This window comes from Ochotona curzoniae, unplaced genomic scaffold, assembly GCF_017591425.1.
Source record: "Ochotona curzoniae isolate NIBS_2020 unplaced genomic scaffold, NIBS_Ocur_1.0 scaffold_3835, whole genome shotgun sequence".
Classification (NCBI taxonomy): domain Eukaryota; kingdom Metazoa; phylum Chordata; class Mammalia; order Lagomorpha; family Ochotonidae; genus Ochotona; species Ochotona curzoniae.
Genome location: NW_024467114.1, coordinates 29,994,273 through 30,022,020, shown reverse-complemented (window position 1 = coordinate 30,022,020; position 27,748 = coordinate 29,994,273). Strand labels below are relative to the sequence as shown.

Below are 27,748 nucleotides of genomic sequence, written 5' to 3'. Positions count from 1 at the left end.
AGTAATATCCTGTCTTTGTACTTTAGTAGGCATATCCTAAGTCAAATTGTAGTAAGCCCTAATTGTAAGTGTGTTGCACTTCAATAGTCACCTAATTGTGTATATACTAAAAAAACTGTTTTTTGGCATGAGATACTTACTCACTGTGGAAGTGGTAATAATGTTTTGTTTCCACATAGCAGCTTATATCTAAGGATTTGGGAGTGCTTTTCAAGTAGATGGGAAGGCTCACAGTGTCTCAGGGCGGTGAATGAGTGGCATTTTACGGAGAGAAAGAGAAACTGAGCCACAAAGAGAGTTATAGATTGATGTGCAGTCTCCTCAGCTAGAGAAAGAGGCAATCTGAGCTCCTAATTAAGAAAGTTTTATTTTAGGAGGATTGGTCTAGTTGTTAAACCATTTGCTTCTGTACTATATACTAATTATTAGAAAAAAAAATTCATTACTTTTGAAATGTCCACAAGGATTTTTTAATATCATTTAAAGAAATGAAATTTAAAGAATAGAAAACATGATAGTTCTCTCCTGTATTTTGATTTTTTTTTTCTTCTCTTTTTAGGTCAGCAGCAAGGACAAGATGGAGTAAAAGTCCAGCAAGCTACTATAGCTCCTGTCACCGTAGCAGTGGGAGGAATTGCTAATGCAACGATAGGTGCTGTTAGTCCTGACCAACTCACACAAGTGCATTTGCAGCAAGGCCAGCCAGCTTCTGATCAGGAGGTGCAGCCTGGCAAGAGGCTCCGAAGAGTTGCATGTTCCTGTCCCAACTGCAGGGAAGGGGAAGGCAGGTAAATGCTCTGTCTTCAGCTTCTTCCCTCCCTCCCTCCCTTCCTCCCTCCCTCCCTCCATCCCTCCCTCCATCTCTCCCTCTCTTCCTATCTTTCTCTCTCCCTTCCTTCCTTCATTCCTTCTTCTATCCCTCTTTTTTTCTCTCTCTACATCTTCCTTTCTCCCTCCCTCTTTCCATCCTCTGTCTTTTTGGCAGGCATCCCAGAGTCCCTTGGTCCCTGGACCCCACTCAGCTTCCTTGATGACCACCCAGGAGTTGAGATGAATTATGAGGAAATCACGTTGGGCTTCTTGGAATGGGATTGGACTGGTCCTCTACCTTGTACCTGATGCTATCTTATTAACAGCTTCCTTTTATCATTTATTATGTAAATTTCCCCAAATTTTTGTTGACATGAAACTCACACATCAGGGATGAGCATTGGCCATAACAGAGAAGATGCTGGTGAAAATGCCTGTGCCCCTTCATAGGAGTACCTGTGACTCCACTCCTGGCTAAAGAGAGAGAGAAAGGGAGAGAGAGTTTGAGTGTGTATGAGGTTTATTTATTTATTGCAGAGGCAAAGTTACAAATACAGAGGATAAGACAGAGTACTGGTTCACTCTTCAGATGGCTGCAGTGCTTAGGGCTGGGCCAGGCCAGGGTCAGGAACTCCATCCAGGACTTCCACATGAGAGGCAGGTTACAGTTGCTTGAGCCATCTGCTGTTGCCTTTCTAGGCTCATTAACAGAAAAGTGGATCAAAGTGGAACATCTAGGCTCAAACTGGCCTCCTATGCCACATCACTGGACACCTGACTGCAGCAGCTGACTGATGCTGATCCCATGAGGCTGTAGCCAGCAACGAGTCAAGTAGTTGGGTGCTTGCCACCATGGGATAGGCCAGAGAAAGATCTTACCCCCTAGCCTAGCCAGGCTCTGTTGTGGCCGTGTAAAGAGTGAAAAGTGGTAGGAGTCTCATTTCTCAGCCTACTACTGCAGCCCACAGATATTCAAAAACAAATGTGCATTTTTTAAAAGATTTATTTTATTTTTTATTGGAGAGGCAGATATACAGAGAGGAGAGACAGAGAGGAAGATCTTCCATCCGATGATTCACTCCCCAAGTGAGCGCAACGGCCGATGCTATGCTGATCCGAAGCCAGGAGACTCTTCCGGGTCTTCCACGCGGGTGCAGGTTCCCAAAGCTTTGGGCCGTCCTCGACTGCTTTCCCAGGCCACAGGCAGGGAGCTGGAAGGGAAGTGGAGCTGCCGGGATTAGAACCGGCGCCCATATGGGATCCCAGGGCATTCAAGGCGAGGACTTTAGCCACTAGGCCACGGCGCTGGGCCCAAGTCCCTTAGTTATATATGTGACTTAATAATTGTGTCCCATTGGGTGGATTGTATTTATATGCTGTTTTGGTAGTATCTTTTGCTTTATTGAAGTTCTGTTTTTTTTGTGTGTTTTTTGTTTGTTTTTGTCAGTTTTTCTCCCTTTGCTTACTGCTGCTTTTGGTATCATATTAGCAATCCATTACCAAAACTCAGGCGATGAGCAGTTCTAGTTTTTGTTTGAGAGTTTTACAATTTTTGTTCTTACATTTAGATATTTCAGTTTGGGACTAATTTTTGGTTGCGGTACATTAGTTAATTTTTGGTGCTGTAGCAAAGTACCTGAAGCCAGGTCAATTAAAAGAGGTCATTTAGTTGCTCAACTTTGGAGACTGAAAGTACAAAATGAGCTAGTCCATGGCAGACTGGCCAAGTACATGGGAAGACCTTGCTTTATAACAACCCCACTCTTGCAAGAATTAACTCGTTCTACAAAACCAGCATTAATCCCTTCTGAGGACAGCACCTCCACCAAACCTCCCCCCAGTGACCTGATTCCCTGCATTAGGCTCCACCTCTTGAGGGTTCCATGACCTCTACATCGTCATGCTGGACACCGAGCTTTCAGCACATGAACCTTTGGGACACAAACAGCATTCAAATCATAGCATTTGGTGTGAGGTAAGGGTTTGTCCAGCACCTTTCGTTGAAAGACTATCCTTACCCCATTAAAGGTACTTGGCAGCTTTCCTAAAGAACCACAGTCCATGTGTTATTTCTGAACTCTCTCAGTCTTATTCATATCCACCTATATTTGAGTGTCACACTGTCTTGATTACTTAATTTGATATTGTAGTAATTTATGAAAGCAGAAATTGATTCCTCTGTCTTTGTTATTTGTCAAAAATTGATCTGGCTACGGTTTTGTGTGAATTCCTGAATCAAACTGTCAAGTTTCTACAAATGGGACTATGGGACTCGGATAGAAATTGCCATTTTTTTTAAGGAATAGTTATTTGTTTTTATTTGAAAGATACATTTACAGAGAGTATGGACACACAGGGAGAGCTCATCTGCTGGCCCACTCCCCAAGTGGCCACAGCGACCGGAACTGAGCCCATCTGAAGCCGGGAGCCCCTTCTGGGCCTCCCAAAATGGTAACAGTGGCTGAAGCTGAGCCCATCTGAAGCCAGGAGTCAGGAGCTCCTTCTAGGACTCCCACATGGGTGCAGGGGCCCAAGGATTTGAGCCGTCATCCATACTGCCTTCCCAGACCACAAGCAGGGAGGTGGATGGGAAGTGGAGCAGCTCGGACTAGAACCAATGGCCATATGGGATGCTGGCACTGCAGCAGGAGGATTAACTTGCTCTGCTTCTATGCAGCCCCAGAAGTTACATTTATTTATAGATCAGTATGCAGAATATTAACATATTTAACAGTATTTAATTTTGAGTCGTGCTCATAGTATTTTTTTTAGATCTCAAATTTGGTTCATGTATGTCTTGTCATTGTCAGAATATAAGATTCAGTCTTTTCTTAAATTTATTGCTGTGTTCTTTGATACTTTTGTAATAGACACTTGATTGTAATTGGAACCTGATTGTTCATTTGAAGTGTACAGATACGCATTGATTTTTACATATTGATTTTGTGCACTGTAAGTTTTGCAAGATTATGATGTCTATGAATAGTTTTGTTTCTCTCTGTTATGGACTAGATCTGTTTTTCTTGCTTGACTGCTCTCTGGAACTCCTGAACACTAGCTATTGAGTAGAAGTGACACAAGTACATAGCTTTTTTTTTTGTTTATTTCCGATCATTGAGGAGAGAAGCATCTAGACTTTCACTTTAAGTTGTGTTCTTATATTATTGAATAGTTTTACCATGAAAAAATATCAGGTTATTTCAGATGGTTGTCTGCATTTGTTGTGATGATTACACTGCTTTTGGGGAAAAGGGAAAATATAGAGAGAGTCAGAGAGACGGAGATGGCTGTCATGGCCAGCCAGGACCCTCCTCCAGGTCTCTGGTTTGGGTGACAAGAGGCGAGTCACTTGAGCCATCTTACACTGCTTTCCCCAGGCTGTTCACAGAGGGCTGGATCAGCAGGGAACAGCTGGGACACAAGTTGACACCCACATAGGAAGCCATATAAGTCACTTTATTCACAGTACCACAACACTGGCCCTGGGATTTGCTAATTTTCAGGGAAAAGCTATGTATGGATTTCAGAATTCTGTGACCGAGTAAACCTGTCTTTTAATCCTGTTTTTTTTTCCCATGAAGTTCTTGAAATGTCCCCGTATAATGTTTTTTTTTTTTAATCTGTTGTTAGATTTAGCTTACTAGTATTTTTGTTTACACTTTTTACATCCATAGCCATAACAGCCATTGGTTTGCAGTTCGCTCTTGTAATGTCTGTTTGGTTTTGGTAAAGGTTATATTGGCTTTATGAAATGATTGTTATGTATTCTTTTTTTTAACTTTTCCTTTTTTAAAAAAAAATTTTGATAATCTTTACATAGTTAGGGTAAAAAGGTTCAAGGGCAACAGGAAAGTGGGTAAGGCTATCATTTCCATATTGTGGTAAGTATTCTTTTTGGTTGGAATTTGTGAAGAACTGGTGTTACTCTTCAGATGTTTTGTGGAGCTCACCAGTAAAGCTGTCTGCTTCTGAGCTTTTCCTGTGGGAAGTTTGGCTTATTCACTCGGTCTCTTCTGCTGGAGTACTTGTTTTTGAGTCAGTTTAAGTATTTTTGTGTTTTTCTAGGAACTTGTCCATTTAAAAATGAACTTTAAAGAGTTATTTATTTTAATTTGAAAGACAAATTTTACAGAGAGGAGAGAGACAGGGAGAGAGGTCTTCCATCTGCCGGTTCACTCCTCACAGCCACAGTGGCCAGAGCTGAGCTAATCCCAAGCTGGGCCAAGAGCTTCTTCCAGGTCTCTCATGTGGGTGCACTTGAATCAGCTTCCACTGCTTTCCAGTGCCATAAGCAGAGAGCTGGATCAGAAGTGGAACAGTGAGGATGTAAATAGGTGCCCACATGGGATGCTGGCACTCGTAACAGGACTAGTCAGTCTGAGCCACTACTGCTCTAGCCTGAATTTATCTAGATGTTACCTCTGTGTCTGTCATGGAATTGTTCATAGTGCTTCTTTATAAGCTTTTTGGTTCAAAATCGATAGTGATTCACCCTTTTCCGTTTGTGATTCTAGAAATTTGAGTGCTGCTTGATCTGTAGCTAAGTTTGTTCACTTAGTTGGTCTTTCCTAAGAATCTCCTGGCGGGGTCTCTGTCCTGGCTATGGCCACCTGGCCAGCCCAGAGTAGTCTGTCTCCAGTGCATTTGTTAGTCTCCTCCCACTGGAAATTGCAACACTCCCCCTGTTTTTTTTGTTTTGTTTTGTTTTTTTGTTTGTTTTTGAGAACACTCCTGGATTTGAACTATTTCATACTTTGTTGCAAATTAAGTCTGTTCTTTGGGGAGAGATTTCTAACTTTTACAGTTGAGATAATGATGCGTTTCTCGGCTGAAAGCTGAGTGCTCAGTGTTGGGACAGCACTGGTGTCAGGTCTTGGCCTGTTGCTCCTGGTGTTAAACTTCCAACTTATGAACTGTAGATGAGCCAGGTCAGAGGTCATGTGGAGCACGTTTTCATCGTGTTCCCTACAAGACACAGCATGTATCGTGGGGCTGTGGGGCCGGGGCTAGGTGAAAGGAGGAGTCAGTGGAGACTCCAGGCTCCCCCTGGGCTTTCCTCTGAGCAGGGCAGCTGAGTGAGGAGGACACTGCCCTTTGCTAGGGGGCGGAGAGGGGATATGTTGGGCTGTCTGCAGTGCTCCCGCATCCTTCATGGAGGACTCACTGCTGCTTGTTTTTCTTGAATAGACTTAAAATCAATCAATCTTATCTATATCTAATCTATCTATCTGTATAAATTTGCTGCTTGGTTGTAGGACCATTGCCAGAGACTTTTAGATGAGGTTAGTGTTTTGATAATTTTCATCCATTTCGATGAGAAACAGGGCAGTGAAACTCCTCCCAATGACCACTGCAGTTCAACTCTGCACCTCACACTTTTCACTGGGGGTCACTGTCTTTTGGGCTATCAGAGGGAAATCTTGAAGGGTCTTGAAAAGCTGAAAGAGATGATTTCTTCCCCAAGAAAGAGCCTCACATGAGTCGATCATAAAGTGTAATTCTCTGAGGAAAACACATTTGCAAGAGATGTTTTGTGCTTGGTATACAGGCCTGCTTTTTGTCCTTTAATAGAAGGTTTTCTGATTGTAGCTCAGGTTGTGGCACCATGATCAAGAAACTCATTCAGCACGGCGTCAATTCATTCGCCCGGTGCCCTTTATTTTCCCATGGTTATGAGCTTGCTGCTAGGGCATGTGATTAATATTTGGCTTTGTTGTTGTCAGAGGCAGTAATGAACCAGGAAAAAAGAAGCAGCACATCTGTCACATTGAAGGGTGTGGTAAAGTTTATGGCAAAACATCTCATCTGCGAGCGCATCTCCGCTGGCATACTGGAGAAAGACCTTTTGTGTGCAACTGGATGTTTTGTGGTAAGAGATTCACCAGGAGTGACGAGCTACAGAGACACAGGAGAACCCACACAGGTGAGTGGCTTGCTTAGGGCTTGGCAGCTTAATCACTTTTCCAGTGCTCCAGTAAGTTTTGGTGATGTGTAAGCTATCACTTCCATTGGAAATTGACCTCCACTTTAGTGTTACATGGAGAATGTTTAAGACCGTAAGTCTTTATTCCTGAGATACATTGTCATTTGATTCTTCTTTTTGTAAATGTTATTAGCAAATTGACATGACCTGCAATCTAGTCCCTTTTTTTAGAATCTCGATAGCATGAGGAACTCATGTTTAAGTAGGTAAAAATAAAGCTGAATTATGCTGTTGGTGATTTTCACTATTTTAAAAACAAATCTAGAAAATTCATCAACCCTTTATTCAGAATGATTAATATTGTATTTTCTGTTACTTTTTAATAAAACAAAACATTACTAAACTTAATCTCATCCACTGTGAATGTGTTTTAAGTTTTTAGTATAATTTTAATGCATGATTCTACATCTATAACATTGGTTTTGTATATTATAAAGTTTCTCATGTATGATTTATTACAGACTCAGATCATGTATGTTTTTGACATCTGGCCAAGTTTGTATATACAAGGGGACTTTAAGAAATTCATGGGAAGCTTATTTTGATGTAAAAAAGTTTTGAAATCTATGCATACTTTTAAATAATGTACAGTGTTGGTGAACATTTTAAAAACCCCTCATATGCATGGGTTTCAGAAATTTTTGCACCAAAATGCATTTAATTACTGTGGGTTTATAAAGATTATTGACATCTGGCAGGCAGTTTACTATCTTTTCTTTTTTGTTTTGTTTCTTTTCCTTTTTTCCTGCCTCCCTCCCTTCCTCCCTTTCTTCCTTCATTCCGTCCTGCCTCTCTCCCTGCCTCCCTCCCTTCCTCCCTTTTTTCCTTCATTCCGTCCTGCCTCTCTCCCTGCCTCCCTCCCTTCCTCCCTTTCTTCCTTCATTCCGTCCTGTCTCTTTCCCTGCCTCCCTTCATTCCTTTCTTTCTTCCTCCCTTCCTCCCACCTGCTCTCTTCTGTTTAGAATGTGCCCAGCTTGTACCTGGAACTCAGTATTTAACTATTCAAAGAATGACTGAGTTTGACTTTAAGGTTTTCCCTTGTGCCATGATGCATATAACAAAAGGTGGAATAGAACTGACCCTTTTTTGATCAATTACCATATATCAGATAATTTATTATTTCATTTGACTTTTTACAGCAACATTGTGAGATAGGATTACCTCTATCTGGCAGTTTTAAAAAAGTCTCAGGAGCAAAAAAAGTAGGTGTTAAATTAGTTAAAATAGTAACATAAGTAGATATTTGAAATTAGCAACATAAATATTTGAGATTAGCATTGCCTTAGCGCTTCCCGTAAGAGAGGATTCAGTGTTTTCGGTCTGGATTATCAGTGGACAGGTTAGACAAAGGTTAGACAAACTGGCCCTTTGTTTGACTTGAATTGCACATTGAGATTGCATCATTTTGTCTGAGAAACGGTGAGTTTGTAAAGTTCTTTGCCATACATCTGTACTCTTTAGATACCAAAGGTGAATTTATTTGAGGATTTATATGCATATATATATATTCATGTTAGCACTAAAAATATTAAACTTAATGATGTGCTTCTAATTATTACTTTTAAAAATATAAAAGAATATGAAGTATAAGAATATAGAATGTAAGATGTAAGATAACTTCTATGTCGACCCAAGTGTTCTTTGGAGTAAAAAAGTATTGATTAAACGCTCAATATGGTAAGTTGAAAGCTCTCACAGGTCATCGCAAAAGCCATATTTCATCCAGTGTTTGATGATTGTTCTAAGTAAAAATATATTGGCCTACACATGAAAAAATGCATGCAATCTCTTAGGTAATCTTTAATCTCTTTATATCTTAGTGATCACAGTTGAAAAATTAGCAAATAATTACATTATGACTGTGCAAAGTTCATGAAAAATGATCGTAAGTTTTAATTCCGTTTTTTCCATGAACTTTCTGAAGTCTTGATGGACTGCAGTTACATTTTTCTTGTTTGCCTGTTTTAATTCCTGTAGTTATTTCAAAATCTTAAGAACATTTTTTCCCTGTTGTGGAAGAGTTTTCTCTTTCTGATGTAACATAAATAGTAATTCTAAGTGCTTTCCTAGTTGCTACACTTGATCTTAGCTGAAGGCCTAGAGGCCAGGCCTGTTGTAAAACATAGTGACATGCATTGTAGCAGATAAAGAGATTACTTGTTTCGAAAATTCCTTCTTGCTTTTCCACCTAATTCAAAGCTTTGGTTAATACAGGGTACTAGAGGGAAAATTATATTCTCTCAAAACACTAATGGCATAGTGGTTTTTATTTTAATTAAAATCTTTTAAACTTTTATTTATATTTATTGAAAGGTCAAATATACAGAGAGGAGGAGAGATAGAGAGGAAGATCTTCCATCCAATGATTCACTCCCCAAACAGCCTCAACGGCTGCATCTGTTTTGGCCAATGACCTTCGCGTTCTGGAAAGGGGAGATGGAAGCGGCCTGATGGTCTGGGCACACCACATTGACTTTGTCCTCACTGCGAGGTCTGCTCTCCGTATTCCATGGCCATTGCTCTGCGGGGGACTCTGCTATGGCAACTCTGAGCCCACCATATTTGCTTCGCAGTGACTGGCCCTGTCACCAGTCTCTGTCTTTACTCCTCCTCTCCATTTGTCCAAAGCTTCCTTTGAAATCTAGGGAGAGAGCTCCAGGCCTCCTCTGCCCTCCTGGTCTCTGCCTCTTGGCCTGCTCTTGGAGGCTGCATCTCTAGCTGTGGGCTTTCCCAGGCTCTCCTTGCACTGCATGGAGCTCTCCTCACCAGGTGTCACACATGGCTGGTACCTGTACTTACCTCGGGCCTCCTCTGCTGTTATCCAACACGATTTCCCTGCACATCGCCTGTCCAGCAGCCTGGCTTCCCTGCTGCCCTTTGAAATAGTGGGAGCATTCTGCACAGCCAGCCTCATCTGGATCCTGCTGAGCAGGCCAGGATGCAGAGCTGCATGAGCAGGGTGCCCCGGGCTCTTTTGCTGGAAGGATTCCATCCTGAAATCCTTGAACTGATATGGACTTTTGGGCATCCCCTGGCACTGGTAGGAGATACCCGAAATGCCCTGGGGAGGCTTTCTTTCTGCTGTCCCCTTGGCAAATAATTTCTCTGCCTCACTTTCCTGTCTGCAGCAAATTTTTCTTCTTTCACTTCCTTGCAGCTGAGAATTTTCCCAGTCTTTCTGCTTTTGCTACTTTCTCTCACTGTAAAAATTGCTAGCAGCAGCCAGTAATACCCACTCTCCACTTCACTGCCACTCCTCTCATTCCCTGTTCTATCAGGATGCTGAATGTAACCACATTGCTGTGTTGTTGGAATCCTCACCTTTTTGTCTTAGTTTTTTTCCCTATCTCTTTTGGCTTCTTTCTTTCTTTCTTTCTTTCTTTCTTTCTTTCTTTCTTTCTTTCTTTCTTTCTTTCTTTCTTTCTTTCTTTCTTTCTTTCTTTCTTTCTTTCTTATTTCTGTGACATTGGTTAACTGTATCTTCTATCTTCAGATATTTCTATTGAATTTTTTCCTCTACTTGTTCTTTCTGTTTTACTGTAGCATGTTCTCACTGTATGGATGCTGGCAATTATTGAAAACATCTGCCTTTTTAACCTTTTTCAAAATATTTATTTGGAAGACAGAGTTACCGAGGCAGAGTTGGGAGTCGGGGAGAGACAGTATACACATTCACAATCTTCTCGTGGCTGGGTTAGGCCCTGAGTTTTATACAGGCCTGAAGCTCTTAGGCCATCTTCTGTTTTGCCGGGCATGTCAGCGGGAAACTGGATCAGAAGCGGAGAAGCCAGTACATGAAGTAATTGCCTATGGGATGCTGAGATTACGGGCTAACGTGCTGCACTGCACTGCTGCACTCACTGCTAGCCCCTCATCTTACATCCGGGTGGTTTGCAGGATGATTTTGTGCCTATATCCTGCTTTCTGTAGTGCTCCTGAACAATGCTCACATGATCCAAAAGAAAGGAAGGAAAACAAAGCAATAAAGTGAAAAACAGAGAAAAATTAAATAAATTAAAGATAAAATGATTTAGATTTAAGGGGTGAATGATTACATTAGTTACAACTGGGCTAAACATACTACTTGAATTCTGAGATTATCAGATGGTGTTTTTTCAAGGGACCAGTGAGGTGGCAGATCAGGCTGATGCTCCGCTTGCAGGAATCCCATATGGTCTCAGTTCGTGTTCTGACTACTCTGCTGATGATTCAGCCTCCTACTTTACGGCCTGGGAAAGCAGCAGAGGCTGGGTCAATCCTTGGGACCCTGTACCATATGGGACACCCAGAAGAAGCTCCTGGCTCTTGGATTCTGACTAGCTCAGCCCGCACTGCTGTGGTCATTTGGGGAGTGGAGTGAATGAGTGGATGGATGTTCTCTCTTTTTGCATAGAATGCAGGATCTGTGCATATCCTCCTGTGTACTACAAGTCATTCCTAGGTTGCTTTTTCCTAGAATAATGTAAACAATGCATTGTAGCAAGAAAAAAAAACCTGTACATATTCACTATAGATGTAGTTTATTTTTCTGATTATTTTTTATTTGCAGTTAGTTGATTCCATGGGTATAGAACTTGTGAATTACACAGAATAATTGTAATGGGATTTGTGCAATTAAAAAAAGAAGAGAGAGAAAGATCACAACACACTTTTTCTGACTGAGCAAATGAAACTTTGTAAATACCTTTGGTTAGCTATGTAAAAAAACCTCATGGTGTTGATGAAAGAAAAAGTGGCAAAGTTACAAGATACAACATGAATATGTAACAGTGAATTTTAATTCTACATACTAGATATAAGTAGTTTTGAAAAAGTGTCACTGATAGTATGATAAAAAAGTGAAAAATTTTGCTATAAATCTGACAAAATGTATGCAAGATATGTATATTGAAAGCTAAAATAGTGGTGAGAGAATTCAAAGAAGTCTTATATTCATAGAAAATTCCATATTGTAATCAGGGATTGGCTGGCCCAGTATGTGGAATTTTGATATCATCTCCCCTCAAATGTATTCATTGCAATCTTTCTCAAAATACTAGCAGCATTTTTGTAGACATTAAAAAGCTAACTGTAAAGTTTATATGAAAACAAGCAATGGAACAGCCAAAACAGTGTGAAACAGAAGAATAAAATTGGGGAAAGCTTATGATGTAATGGTTAACTTACCACTTGCATCACCTGCTTCCCTTATTGCAGTGCCTGGTTTGAGCGCAGGCTGCCCTGCTTCTGATCCGTGTTCCTGTGCGTGCACTCCCTGGAAGGCATCCTGGCAGTGGCTCCGATACTTGGGTCCCTGCCCTGAGCATGGGAGGCATGGACTGAGTTCCTGACTGCAGGCTTCAGCCCTGGCTAGCCCTGGCTGTTGCAACCATCTGTGAAGTGAACTCATGGATTGAAGAGCAATTTCTCTCTTTTCAATAAAGTGAAAGCAAGTAATTCTTTTCTTTTTAAAGTTTTATTTATTTTTATTGAAAGGTCAAATACATAGAGGAGGAGAGATGGAGGAAGATCTTTCATCCAGTGATTGACTCCTCAAACAGCCTCAATGGCTGGAGCTAAGCCAATCCGAAGCCAGGAGCCTGGAGCCTCTCCTGAGTCTCCCACAAAGGTGCTTGGTCCCAAGACTGTGGGCCGTTCTCAACTGCTTTCCCAGGCCACAAGCAGGGAGCTGGATGGGAAGTGGAGCCACCGGGATTAGAACTGGTGCCCATATGGGATCCCGGTGCATTGAAGGCAAAGACTTTAGCTGCTAGGGTACTGCACTGAACCCACAAATAATTCTTTTAAGTTGGCTGGTTTCATTTCATAAGTTCAAATATTCCTATAAAGCACAGTAATCATCCTTGAATAGTTATTGTGAAAGGACAGCATAAGGACAAGAAAGACAAAACAGAATCCAGAAATTATCTTACATATATGGGGCAGAAACAGTTCAGTTTGTTTATAGTAAATGGTATAAAAAATTGAAAAAAAAAAGAATTGGCACAATTTGATCAATATACCTCTTACATTCTGTACAAGTGAATAATGACTCAGAGATGTACACCCTAGAAATATAAAATTTTTTAATATAGAGCGAAATTTTTTGACCACACTAATGGCCTGTGATAACAGTGGAGGATGAGTCAAGTTCTTGCCCCCTGTGCTTGTGTGGCAGACATAGAGAAAGCTCCTGGCTTCAGATAGCCCAGCTCCAGCCAGTGCATCCATTTGAGCACTGAACTGGCAGATGGAGATCTCTCTATCTCTCTCTACCTCTCAAAAGAAAGTAAAATAAACCTAAAGCAAAATAAAACAAAAACCTATAGGGTTAAAAAGTAAGTATTGGAAACGAAAATTGGGAGAAAGTACTTCCAAATCACCTGACAAAATTTCTTTATTCTGAATGCACAAAGAGTGGGTGGTTTACTGCTCAGGTGTCGGTATAACTGGGACTGGGCTGGGTCAAAGCCAAGAGCTTGGAGTTCAGTGTCGACTTCCTGCCTGGGTGGCAGACACTCACCATGGGCTCCCCACCTGGGTGGCAGACACTCACCATGGGCTCCCCACCTGGGTGGCAGACACTCACCATGGGTTCCCCTCCTGGGTGGCAGACACTCACCACGGGCTCCCCTCCTGGGTGGCAGATACTCGTGCTTGAGGCATCGCCTGCTGCCTCGCAGGGTGTGCGTTAGCAGGAAGCTGGGATTGGATGCAGAGCTGGGACTTGAATTTGGGAACTTGGATATGAGGAGTGAGCATAATATACCCAGTACCTGCCCCAACACCATGGATTTTTAAAATGAACAAAGAATTCATGCACACTTAATCAAAGCAGATGTGTGTGTGTATACATACATGTGTCAGATGAACACATGGAAAGATGTTCAGGATTGCAAGAGCTGGTGATGATGCACAGTAATTGGCACTATCACACGTGGCTGATGGTGATGCAAGATGGCATAGCCCTGTGGCATCTTCTCACCAGGTCCATCCTCTGCTTGGTGTCTGCTTCCTGTTCATGAGGTGGACATTTGGTACAGTGTCGAGTCTGCATGGACCACCACAGCCAGTCGTAGAGTGTGTTGGTTGGAGTCCTAGCCCCTCCGTTTCCAGTCTGACTTCCTGCCAACGTACATCCTGAGACAGCATAGGTGATTGCTCAAGTCCTGGGATCCTTGCTACCCACATGGGATACACAGATTAACTCCTTGGCTCCTAGCTTCTGTCAGGCCCAGTTCTAGCCATTTGAGAAGATAATCAGTGTTAAAAGATCTGTGCCTCTTTCCCCTTGTGTCTCAGCCTTTCAAAGAAATGAAAAAAAAAAAACTTTAAAAAATCTGTATCATGTATGAATTTGTATGATATTCTGCAAAACTCAAAACTATAGAGATAGAAAATAAATCTGTATTTTCCAGGGTGCACATGAGGAGGAGAGATTTTGACTGCAAAGAAACACCACAAAGGAGTTTTTGGAAGTGTTAACAGCTGTTCTGTATTTTTATTTTGGTGATATTATGTAATTAAATCCATCTGTTAAAATGTGTAGTTTTTACTCAGAACAAAACTGAGTTTTACTATTTGTAAATTAAAACATTTTATTTTATTTACTTCTTATGTATTTGAGAGACAGAGACAAAACTCCATCTACTAGTTCACTTTCAGATGCTCACAGTGGCCAGGCTAAGCCAGGAACCTGGAACTCAATCCGTGTCTCCTGTGTCAGCGTCAGGGACCCAACAGAGCCATCTCGATTACTGTCTGGAATCTACATTAGCAAGAAACTTGAACTGGGAGGAGAACCCAAGTGTTCTGGTAAAATGCAGATGTCCCAACCATCCTCTTAACCGCTATCATAACTGTCCTTCCCAGGCCATACATTTTAGAACTCATAAAGCTCTTTTCTTCCAAGTCTTCTGAATAAAAAGACATAAAAACATACTAATATTTTAATATTACTATTAATAACACTAATACATAACTACTAATACCAATATTAATACTAATATTGTAACATTGTATCACATATCAATCATATATCATTTCATATCATATCATATATATATTTTAGGAATTCCAAAATCAGGGCTACAGTTAAAGCTACCACCTAGAATAGTGGTGCCCCATGTAAGTACTGGTTCAAATCCTGGGTGCTCCACTTCTCATCCAGCTGCCTGCTAATGTGCCTGGGAAAGCAGTGCAAGATTGGCCAAGTGTTTGGTTCCTGGCTCAGCCCTGGTTGTTGTATCCTAGGGAGTGAACCAGTAGGGAGAAGCTATCTCTCTCTGTTTTTGTCTGTTTATGTTTCTCCTGCTCTCTGACTTGTTCAAGTAAGTAATTTTTTTGATTTATTTATTTTTATTGAAAAGATAAATTTACAAAGGAAGGAGAGATATGGAGAAAGATCTTCCGTCTGCTGGTTCACTCCCTAAGTGGCTGCAGTGGCCAGAGCTAAGCCTATATGAAGCCAGGAGCCAGAGGCTCCTGCAGGCCTCCCATGTAATGTAGTGCGTGCAGGGTCCCAAGGGCCCAGGCCATCCTTGATTGCATTCCCAGGACACAAGCAGGGAGCTGGATGGGAAGTGGAGCATCTTGGACACCCATAGGGGATCCTGGTGCTTGCAAGGCCAGGATTTAGCCACCAAGCCATCAAGGAAAGCAGAGTTTCAGGAGGTAGGTTGATTGCTCTTTCAAGGTTCCAAACTTAACTCCTCTTGGCACTTTCTGTATTTTGTCTGTCTTATGACCAGCGTGGTGAGAATATGTATCAGAGTGACTCTTTGCATCAAACCCACTTGGAATTTATGGATCACCTTAGATATGGAGACTCATGTCTGTCATTAGCCTTGAGAACTTTTTACATGTTATTTCTTTCCATACTCTTCTGTATAAACATCTACACCCATTCATCCCTCATCTGCACTGAAGGGCTCCATGTGATGATGGTGCCACCACATGGCTTCAGCAGCACCAGCCATTAACAGCTCTGCCAAGGCCTCCCGCTCCTCCTTTGCTGGGCCTTGGAGATACAGGGGACAGTTAGAACTTCTGCCATCTTCTGAGCAACCTCACGGCTCCAAAGTGTGTCCTTGTCCTTCTTGATTCCCAAGAAGGAGGTGAGGGTGATAACATGTCTTTGTTCTAACAATCATCAGTGCCCTGGGCATTTGTGAAGTTAAAATGCATACTTGTAATTACTTTAGACAAGCACATAAATACTCCCCAGGTTTTGCTGCTTGCCACAGTCTCAAATGATTACTTTGGGAAGTTCTTTCCACCCCCCACCTCTTGCAGGATTTTTGTCATCCTTGTTGCTTTCATAAAGAACCAAAGTTTCAAAGATTGTTCACTGACACCACTTCTTTATGTTTTTGTTATTTCCTCCTGCCTTGCTTCCGAGACCATCTCATGATTAGAGGGTGTTGAGTTCTCTGTGTGACCCATTGCATGATGCTGTTGCTGGCAGGTCAGGGGTTGTTTTGGAAATCCTTGTCTTGGTGTAGTTGCTCAGTTACTGATAAGAGAGTTGTGATTACTAGAGCAAGTAAGATTGTGCAACTAAAGGATTGATATTAAAATAACTAAAGGGATTCTATGTTTGAGTTGGTAATTGCCATAGAAGAAATTTTCTTACATACTGGTGTCCTGTAAATTCATGCACTCATGGCCTCAAGTCTCAGTCTGCCAATTCTATTTTTTTGTCCATTTCCTCATTACCTTAGAAGTTATCTAAACCACCTAATTCATTTTATATCCCCTGTCACTCTCCCTCACTTTCCTCTAACTCTCTTCATCTATCTTAAGAACGTTAAAGCCATGGTACTGTTCTCAAATGACTATGGTTCGCCCCTTCTTATGTATTCACTTTTATCAATAAGTCATGTGGCAGGAGAATTAAACATAGTTAAGAAAGAGACTTGTTTGGATGCTCTAGGCCCGGTAGATAAGACTAAGAGTTGGAGAGGGCTGGGTAGAAGGGGGCCATATGGGGTGGTGAGGAGGGGGAGGAGTGTGTGCAGGATCCTGCAAATGTGTCTCTCTCAGTTTGACTAAGTTGAGTTCTTAGGACAGATTCAAAACTGGTTAATGTGAGATATAAATGAAAATTGTTTCTTTTCACTAAGGAATTGTATATGTTGTACAGGTAGACATTTGGTGGAAGTTACTCGTTGGTTGGAGGGTATATTTTATTGCTTATTTGTAACAAATGCTAGATGTTTAAAAATATCCCTATAGTGGGCTGAATTGTGTCTTCCAAAAAATAGGTTCAAGCCTTGATCCCCAATATTTGCGATATTGGGAAATGGGGTGAAATGAATGCAGATGAAATGAAGTTAAGATGAGATCAGATTATGTTAGGGTGGTCTCTGAATCCTTTGACTGACCTCCGTCCTTGTAGGACAACACCACTTGCTACCCAGCAAGGTGTTTGAAATAGAATGCATGCCGAACATAGGTGCTGAGGAAAGGAATGTGTGGCCTTGCCAGAGTCCCAGTGAGGGTGGGGCAGGGAAGGATTCCTGGAGGGAAGGGTGTGGACCTGCTGACACCCTGAGTTTTTCTCCTTTCTAACCTGTAGAATAAAGAGAAAATCTGTTGTTTGAGCCACCCAATTGGTGGTATTTTCTTAAGCAATTGGAAAAAGGTATTTCCTTAGTTTGCTCTTGAAATTAATTTTATAAATAAGCCAGTATGTTATCAATTGGTAAATAGAAGTAACCTCAGTCACTTACAAAGTAAGAATAAAATGTATGTTGGCTTAGATTTAATGATAACACTTTGAAACCTGGATTACAGGTGCAGCACTAGGATTCTTAGGGAACTGGCTGGCCCTTCATGGGTGCTTCAAAAATATGAAGCTTGGAAGAGCTTCTTTATTCCACTCTCTCATTTGAATCTATGATTTCATCTGGAAAAGCTCAATAATTTTTTTCCCTAGGGAAATTACTGTTAAGAATACCTTGGGATGGGTCTTTCCTTCCTTGGAACTCCCTCCTGTCACAACTGCCTCACTTCCAATTTACTCCCTGCTAATTCACCTGGAAAAGCAACAGAGGACGGCCCAGTTACCTAGGCTCCTGCCACCAAGTGGGAGACCTATATGAAGCTCGTAGCTTTAGCCTGTCCATTTTGGCTATTTGAGTAATGAACCAGCAGATAGAAGCTTGCTTTCTCATTCTCTCTTTCTCTCCCTCTCTCTCTCCCTGTGTCTCTCCCAATTTTGAAGTAACATTAAAGAATCTCTTTTTTTCTAGACTCAGCGTATTAAGCAAATATATGGTTACTTTCTGTAGATTTCCTTGAAAAACTAGATTTGAAATTTGCCCTTGATGTATTTTAGACAACTGGTAATGAAGACATTTCACAGATCTTGAACCATATAATGGATTTGTTAGAATTCATTTATTAGAGCTTATGTTTTAAAAGCTTTTGCTTGTAACTGTATGATCTTCCTGTTACTAATCACTGCACCTTCAGAAGACTAAAACAGCACCCACCTATCATCTGATATGGACTGAGCTGAGCACCCTGCTCGGCATCTCCCACTTTCTGTAGGTCTACACTTCTGACTGACTGCTCAGGGCAGCAGTCTGCTTCCAAACTCACTCATTTTTCTGGCTGAATTCAGTTCCTTGCTGTGTAATGACTCAGCTGCCCATGGCCTGCTGGTTGTTAGCTGGGTTCTGGTGTCTGCTCTGGGCTGGCCGAAAGATGGTTAATGTGTATTAAAGCTCCAGAATTATAGCTGAGTCTGTATAGTCCCTTGTACCACATCAAGCATATGTTGTAAGGATTCATGTGGCAGGGAGTGTCATCTTCCTGGGACCATCCTGCCATTTGCGTTGGTGGATATCAGCCACTGGCTTGGTAGTCAGGGGCATTCATTATGAAAAGTATCAATGTAAAAGATTATAAAATAGATTTCGTATAGAGCTGCTATAACACTTTTCAGCTCCTGGAAGCAAGTAAAGCGACTGTTTGGTAAGGGTGAGAAATTTAGGAATTAGTGGACAAAAAACACACTTCTGGGTAAACAAGGAGAATAAAAGGGAGTGAGTCATTCCCCTAATGGAAGCATAATTGTAAAACATTGTCTTCCAATTTCAGATTCTAGGAAGCTTTGATTGCTTGAAGTAATGAGATACCCCTCACTACCAGAGACTAGGTAGACTAGGGGTAGTAACATTTCCCATTGATCTTGCTGTTACCTGCCATCTGTCAAGGAACTTGAGTTTTTCATTTCTTCACTGGTGACTTATAGCTCTCCAGGGTTGCAAGCATGACAAAAGAATCGACACTACGAGTGGAGATGGTCACCCTTCATTTTTGTGTTAGGATCGGGGCAGACTTAAGTCTGTGCATCTCTATGGGGAAGTCAGAGGCAAGACAACATCCACCGAACTGAATTTCCTTCCTATCAGAATTCTACAGTCAGACTGGAAAACATTTGTCTTTTCTTTTAGTAACAATTTTACAAAGGACTAAAGTGAATAGTTACCCATGTTATAGCAGTTACCACATTTTCATGTATCCCGTTGATTACACACAAAAATAAAATGGCTTTTTTCCCCTTGTAGTTAGCTTATATCCCAAAGCATAGAAGTAGATACAAAAGAACTGTCTCATACTTTGAAGAAACCATATTAAGGATTGCTTTGCATCAGAGAAACCAAGTGTGACTCAAGTCTTCTATTCTCAATCATGGAACCTTCCTTGTGTACCACATACTCACTGAATGGTATTTTTAAACAGAGCAAAGGAAATGTTTTACAATTAGTCCAACAAGACGAGAATTATGACTGGAAGAAAACTTGTTAAGAATTACTATTTACTGATGAGCACTTGCCACTTTTCCATTTAGGTGAGAAGAGATTCGAATGCCCAGAGTGTTCCAAAAGGTTCATGCGGAGTGATCACCTCTCTAAGCATGTGAAGACACACCAGAACAAGAAAGGCGGCGGGACGGCTCTGGCCATTGTTACCTCGGGAGAACTGGACTCGTCTGTCACAGAGGTGCTGGGCTCCCCACGAATTGTCACAGTCGCAGCCATTTCCCAAGATTCGAATCCAGCAACTCCCAATGTTTCAACCAACATGGAAGAATTCTGAAACGACATTTCTAACAGAGACCTCTAGTGCCGCACTTAACGTTTACACACCTTTGAATAGCTGGAAACGGGCTGGTCACGTGGATTACAGAGTAGGAAATCATGTTTTCATTCTTGGCTTCTTTAAGTATTCCTAGGTTTTGGGCAACACATGAAGTGTTGAATTTTTTTTTCAAGTACACGAAGCAAACTAATATACCGGAAACAAAGAAGTATTTCCTCCATGCTCTAAGTTGTAGTTATTTGGAAGTACAGCATGTCACCTTTCCATAGATTCTTCCCCTGTCTTAACATCATGTGTTCACAGGTTTCAGAAGACCTCAGTTGTTTGGCAGGCTGGACCTTAATTAGGCATATTTTCTTTGAAAATACTTTCTTACAAATGCATTTCTTCTATCCATAGCACAGAAAACAGTTAACTGATAACAAGGACAATACTGTATTTCCTTAGCTTGGTTTTTGGGGAAAAAAATCAACTGAAAGTAGTTTTGGCCGTCTTTTCTAAATCGTAGAAATTCTTCAACAGTTGAACTAGGTAAGTCCCAAAACAGTCATCTGAGATGCGTCTCAGATCTTTGTTACCACTACATTGTAGTAGTGCGTATGCAGACAATCAGTGAAGTTCAATTGTTTTCTCCATTTGGAGACACAGGAGGAACCCCGAGCTGAATCTTAGGTTAAATTTTTAGGTTGAAACTTTAGGGAAAATGCTAGGGGGGAAAATGGTTAAATAAATTTCCTAAGAGCTTCAGAAAAGTGAAATGAAGCAATTTAATGTGCATTGTGTTAAAGCTAGGGTTGATTATATTCCTAACCCTAGGCTGAACCACGAAATTCAATTTTAAATGTTTATATTGGAAATATTTGCATAGAGTGTAAATCGTTCTGTAGTTTCATATTCTGTAAATAGGAGTTATGTTGACAACGCGCAGACATCTTTATGCTTTGACATGGTAGCCAAAGAATTATCAACTTTTTTTTTAAGGCCAGCAGAAAATTTATCTTTTAACTATACATTTTTGTTTTCATTTTGCTTTATTAAAAATTGGCCAATTCCATTTTACTTCTAGTACTGTTAGAAGGTTAATTGAAATTCATAGCACAGTAACATCTTTATGTTATACCAATAACTGACTTTTCCCTAAAAATCTAGACAGCCTAGCAAATATATAATAGATATAATATTATGGAGCAAAACTTATTTTTGAGAATCAGATTTTCAGTCAGATAATGACTGAAGAAAAAAAAAATATATTTCATTCTATATGAAAGGGTCTTATAGTCAAGAGTCTTATTAGGAAAGATGGCCAAAAGATTCCTTATGGAAAATAAGTGAATTATGCCAGTAGCTTAAACATTTGTAAGATTTAGCTTGTTTTTAAAAAGCATTTCCACAGAATCATAATTAGTGAAATCAACCATTTGGAAACTAAAGTTTTTACTCCCTGCTCAGTTGAACAGCACTGGTTTGAGAACTGTTTGAATACAGGTGTATGTTTTCTCGTGCATTCTCTATGATTTCAGGAAAAGTACTACTCATGCGAATTCTCTTCCAAAATTGTGGTGTTTTCTTGTATTTTTGATGAAGGAGAAATACTGTAATGATCACTGTTTACACTATGTACACTTCAGGCCAGCCCTTTGTAGCGTTATATAAAACTGAAGCCTTTTGTGCTTTCAGTTTGTATAAAAAAGCTTTGAGATTAAAGGAAAAAAAAATTTTTACACTGTGGTTATAAATTTCAAGTTTCTTAAAGCTTTTGTAGACTTGTAACAAAGTCTTTAAATTTTAAGTTGGATTTTGTAAATTGTTTTGTATATTTTATTTAATGTACTCCTAACAACTGATGTATCTGGCTTTAAAACATCAGAATCAGTTTGTTGTTTTGTTTGGTACAGAGGAGCGTTTGGTAGTGTTCAGTTTAATTTTATTATATAGGAGCTGAAACATCAAATATATATTTTATCTATCATTATGCTACACAATCAGTGCTATAAATTTTTTTATGCAAAGAAACTTTCTTAATGTTCCAATCATGTTTCTTTTGAGCGACACTGTTGTTACCGTTGCCACCAGGAATGGGCACTCTGCATCGCGACCCCATGCGCCAGCTTCCCTGCAGTCCTGTGTGTGTTCACTCGAGATGGAGGCTCATTTTCTGATCAACAATGAGGCCTAGTATAAATTTCTCAAACTGAGTCTGGATAGCTTTATAGCATATCAAATGTGTTCATTTGTGTTAGCAGGTGCACATTTCACCACCGAAATTAGAAATTTCTTGACAGTCTGTTCTGCATACCATTCTGAGTCCACTTTCCTGTCTTAGAAGAACCGTAAATCTCAATGTCCTTTATTTGACTCAGTGGGAATAGCAGTTATAAGTAATAGGACACAGATGTGCAGTAGAGTCTTGTTTAATGGCATTTCACTGTTCATTCCCTTTGCCACCATTATAAAGCTTTTCTTTATTGTAATTATCAGTGCAAAGCTATGTATTTATCATGGTAGAACTTGAGTGTTAGAATAGTTTTTTCTTACAGTATACTTTCTTTGGTTAGGTTTGTGTATGTGTTGCTGATTACATTAAGAACTTGATGTTAAGTCATTATTTATCACACTCTCATGAGAGCAGTAATAAAAGTGTGTAATCTAGGAGAAAAAGTTAATTTGTCAAACTTAGATAAGCATGATGTTTAGGTCCTATTTTTCAATTTTATAACTGTTTTATTGCAACAATATTTGTATTTAAGTCTCCATTTTAATGCCTTGTGGTGTTTTTTTATGCATGTCACTAAGTCGTCATCCCACATAAATTGATGTGCAGCATAGGGTATTAAATCTACATAATGATTTTAAAGCAGAAATAGTTGATGGTAAAATGTAAATGTTTTGCAAAAATTCCTTATAAAAAATTTTGTAGTAACATTTCACTTGTAAATTTTTTTTGTAAAAAAAAATGAAAATGAAAAAAAAAAAGATGAATCAAAAAAAATGTTTCCCGTATCCTAGAATTTAGACAATTATTCTGCCAGCAAAGCCTCCAGGGCTGTAATTGACATTTTTACAGTGCTGATTTGTATAAAATTTGGTTTTTTGTGGATTTGGAAATAAAATCATGTACAAGTTGTTGCCTGCAATAACAATTGCAAGTAACCTATTAAAAATTCCCTTGAGTTTAACATGTTTCATTTAATTATGTATACTATCAAGCAGCAATAAATTGTTTGAACTATCAGACTGACCACAATGAACATTCCAAGGTGAAAGGCTTCTCAGTAGAGCACACATCGGCCGTCCGCAGGGTTCTAGTGCTAAAACTCAGTCACCACTTCTCTGAACACACAGATAATCCCAACTCTGCACTGTTAACTTGTAGCCATTGCTCTAGAGGTTTCTGGAAATTAAAATTTGGTTTAGAGAAGATTTTTACTTAAATGTCTTTGAGCAGTAAATGTTAGGAAATTATAGGAAGAACTAATAATGAAAACAGTGATAAAAGTGCACAGAAACTGATGTAGCTCATGGACATACATGCCACCAAGTCTTTAAGCGAAGGAGGGCTTTACCTCCCAGAAGAACCCTGCAGAGCCCATGAAAACCTTACCAGTGTAATGAATGCTGATGGTCATAATTTCAGTGAACCTGGTTTCAAGCCCATACTCCCGTAGGTCCCAAACAGGTAGAGGAAGCCGGGGGATGAGCTGTTAGGTGGTAAAGGAGGTCCACTGGCCCACTGGCTCTCAGAGGCAGAGGCTGTGACGGTGGGTGGTGATGTAGCCTTGCCCAGCAAGCTCTGAAGGCATGGCTTTGCCACAACTTAGTACGATAGTAAGTAGTCAGAGTGGGCCTTGAGGCACAGCCATTGCTCTGGGACACTGCGTCTGGTACAAGAGTGCCTGCTTCTGATACAGCTACTCACCACTTGTGATCCGGATTTTTGCTGATGCTCCTGGGAGGCAGCAGACCAGGACCCGGTACTTGGGTTTCTGCTGCTTGAGTGAGACCTACAGAGGGAGTTCCTGCTCCTGGCTCTGGCTTGGCCTGCAACCTTGCAGTTGCTGCCATTTGGGGAGCAAACTAGGAGATGGAAAATTCTGTCTCTCTTCCTTTCTTTTAAAAATTTAAAAAGAAGAAAATATAAATTGATGAGGGTGATTCAAAATTCAAGGGCCATTGGACATGAATGCCTCACTCTGCAAAATAAGTTATTAAGAAGTTTGTCAAAAGATGTTTTCTCAAAAACAAAGGCATGTTTTTCTGTTCCCACTTGGGAGCATCAAGATGATATTGTATAAAGAGAGAATAACGCTATTAGAAAATTAAAGAACATTTCAGATTTTTATTTTTAATGTAATAAGCATGTGGTTTCAGAACTAGGGTTTTAACGTTATGAATAAAAGTAAATCACAAAGGGAATGAAGGGACAGATTACTTCCTCATAGGTTGTTGCCATAAATCCTTAGGTGTAGGTAGTGTTCACCACATATGGTGAAGCTGACTTCAAGATAATGGGAAAACTTGCCTTTGGTATATTTCATTTTTATTTTAAAATCCAAACGCTTAATTGTATGGGGTGTGGAAACTTCTAAGTGTCAGCAAGAAATACTTTCCTAGTGAATTTGCAGTGTATGGCTATATTTACTGACTAAGCAAAAACTCTGCTTAATGTACATAATCCGTTTGTAACTGTGTAGCTGGGTTTTTTAGGCATGTGTTTCCATTCTTTCAAGATTTGCTGATTAGCATAAGCCTGGGGCTGTGTTGCTGTAGGTAGCAGGTGGCAGCGAAATAACTTATTTTTGGGTTCCTGAGAGTAGTCTCAAGTGCTAATAGTGGAAGTAAGAGAGAGCCTGGGAGGGAAGGTGAAGACTGGTTTATAAGGCAGAGGGCCAGTCTCCCTCTCCATAGCACTGCTGTGACCATGGAGATCACAGGTTGAGAGGCCAAGGAGTGTGGGCTCCATGTCTGATTTTGCCGCTTGGAGCCACAACCTTGGGCAAATTACCCATTAATGCATCTGTTGGCTTGTTTGCAGAATGGGGATGAGCTAAGGCAACACGCACCTGGCAAATGGCAGTGTCCAGTAATTGGAATTTACTGTTAATTCTGTATTAACTGAAGAAAGGGAGTCCCAGCACATCCTAGCTGCGGGAACAAAGAATCCCTGAGTAGCTTATAAGCAGCAGAAATGTATGTCTTTCTCTCTACATGCTGGAAGTCCAGGGTCAGGATGCTGGCATATTCAGTATTGAGTGAGGACCATTCCCTGCTGTATATATTCCCTGGACACTTTCTGGGCCTCCCCATGGTGGAAAGGACAAAGCAGCTTCCTGGAGCCTCATCAGGCACTAGTCCCACTAGTGTGGACTCCACTGTGTTTATATAAGCACTTCTGGAAAGTCCCACATTCTGGTACCACTTTGACAATTAGACTTTGACGTGGGAACTGTGACGGAAGTACGTACACACCCTAGCAGGGGATGTGGCATAGTCCCCACTAGACTGTTGCTGGAATATTTGGAAAATGAGCAACAATAGGCAGAAAAGTTGTCCAAAAAAAAAAAAAAAAAAACAATGGCAAGGAAAAAGAAAAAGCAAAGACTGAATTCAGACACACATTTTTGTCAGACTCTTCTGCAAGCTAATGAAGGTACTGTCACTACATGTGACACCATGGCAGTCTTGCTGGGGCTTCCATGGGACCCACTTGGTTTCTCTCCTGGGGGAGAGGAGACACAGCAGATCTGTAGGGAGTAGCTATGGCTCACGTTAGGTTGGGCACATTTTAACAGGTTTCAGATCAGAGTGAGTGACCCAAGAAACCCTATTTGGGAACTAAGATCAGGCAAAAAGAAATTCTGGAGAGAGGGATGAGACCAGTTGGCCAAAATGGCAATTCATGTTTAAAATGTTCCTTTCTTGGTAGTTGGCTTGGTCCAAATTATGCTGCTGATTTTCCTGCTATGAAAATGTGCTTTAATGAAGAAGTTGTTAGTAGTATTCCTTGTGAGCTATGAAAGGTGTGATAAAATTATATTTTCTATTGATAAAGTTGTCCCTTGCTTGTTTAGTTTTTATGGCAGGATTTAAGGCATTAGTGATGTGTGGAGCTGCACGGGCAGGGTATCCTGGTGTCTAAGAATCTGCTCTCCCTAACGAGTGTGAAAACCATTGTTGAGGGACATACTTTAAGGACAGAACCTAAGCCAGCTGAAGAAGCAAGATTCAGTTCAGAAATATAAATGATTGTAGCTTTTTTGTTGTTGTTACTTTATCCTTTGTCAAGGTCAAACCTAGCTATATGATCTGCACCAAAAGAGACCTGTTAATTGTGGTTTCCCTGAACTTTTTAACATATCCTCATATATGCATATACAAAATGTATATGTGTACATACTTGGTCGAACATCGTTATACTTCTAATTATAATTTATGAGAACTAAATTTATTTATTTTTGTTGCTTTCTTTTCCTTTATGTGGACAAAAAGATAGCATTGTTAGAAAATGAAGCTCTTTTTGGTGACAATTCATATACTTACTTCAATTTTTTAATTTTCTGGAGTAAATCATGACTAGCACAGGGTTTTTTGTCCTATGCAGAGAACTCCTTTCATTTTGTTTTATTGTTCAACCCATACTTCATGATAATTTGTACTATAAGTCTCGTAAGGGGCTGGTGTGAAGCATAGCAGCTAGAGCCAGTGTCTACAACACTGGGTACTGTTTGTGTTGCCGGTGCTCCACTTCTGATCCAGCCTCCTGCTGTTGAGCTTGGGAAAGCCACAGAAAATGGCCCAAATGCTTGGGCCCCTGCATCCACACAGGAGATCTAAAAGAAGCTCCTGGCTCCTGGTTTGGCTGGGCCCAGTCATGTAGTCATTTGGAAAGTGAGCCAACAAATGACAATTCATTCTCTCTGTTTCTCCCAGTCTTCTCACATCTCTGCCTTTCCATTAAGTAAAAATAAATCTTGAAAAATAATCTTTGCAATTATGGTGTCTTTTTTTTCTTAAACATGTGGAATCTTTTTTTTTTAATTTGAAAAACCTTTAAAAAATCTATTCCATATTTTCAGGAAAGTTACCTTGTTTCTAAAGTGTCTCCCGTATTAATTTATGTTTATTATGCCTGCTTGAGTCTTGATGGTTCTCTAAAGAATTAGCAATATGACAAAAGAGGTGATAATCATCAGAGGACTTACTAAAATATATTCAGTATTTTGTTTTGTCCTAATTGAAATATTGATCAGGTTTACAATTTAAGAATTTATGTCTTTAAGAACAATGTATTACTTAACTCTGGGGATAGTTTGTAATACTCCATAAATAATTATGATCTTTAAAACAAATCAAATAGCTCTCCTGCTTTCATTGTTTCATGTCTGAGCCGTCATTAGACCCAGAAAACACTCAACTAGTGAACAAAGAAGACACAGCTTTGTTCTCGAGAACCTGCAAAATCCAGTCAATGTTTAGGCATATTCAGGTATTGAGACTTTAAGAGTTGTTCGACTCCAAGTCCACAGTTTGCTTCCCTCAAAAGAATGTAAGATCAGTTGTTGGTACTCGTGATCTTGGATATCACAGTCCTACAGTCTGTATGTGTGACCTAAAATGTGTGTGTTGACACCAAATCCCTATTGAGGTGCTAGTGAAGAGCTGGCGCCTTGGAGAGGTAGTTAGGCATGAGAGCAGTGCTTGTGAATGGGTTGCATGGCCTTGACCAGCGGAGCTCCATGTGATGAACCTGAGAGCAGCCCTGGTCAGACACCTGCTGGCACCTTCATCCGCCTGCAGGATGTTGTTTTGTTGGTGATTCTGTTAGAGCAGACTGTGTGAACTAAGAGCAGAAGAGATAGTCAAAAT

General features: G+C 40.4%; 1 protein-coding gene across 2 annotated transcripts in view; it reads left to right on the top strand.

Annotated features, from left to right (window-relative positions):
* SP4 (Sp4 transcription factor) overlaps positions 1–25,541 on the top strand; it is an 83,836-nt gene extending 58,295 nt beyond the window's left edge. The window contains exons 4-6 of one of the 2 annotated variants that reach the window (XM_040965156.1): positions 560–788; positions 6,534–6,733; positions 19,635–25,541. In XM_040965156.1, coding sequence (XP_040821090.1) covers positions 560–788; positions 6,534–6,733; positions 19,635–19,882 — 677 coding nt within the window. In that variant the 3' untranslated portion in view covers positions 19,883–25,541. The remainder of the gene's footprint in view (positions 1–559; positions 789–6,533; positions 6,734–19,634) is intronic. The other variant, XM_040965157.1, reaches the window with a different exon arrangement.
* The last annotated feature ends 2,207 nt before the right edge of the window (positions 25,542–27,748 follow it).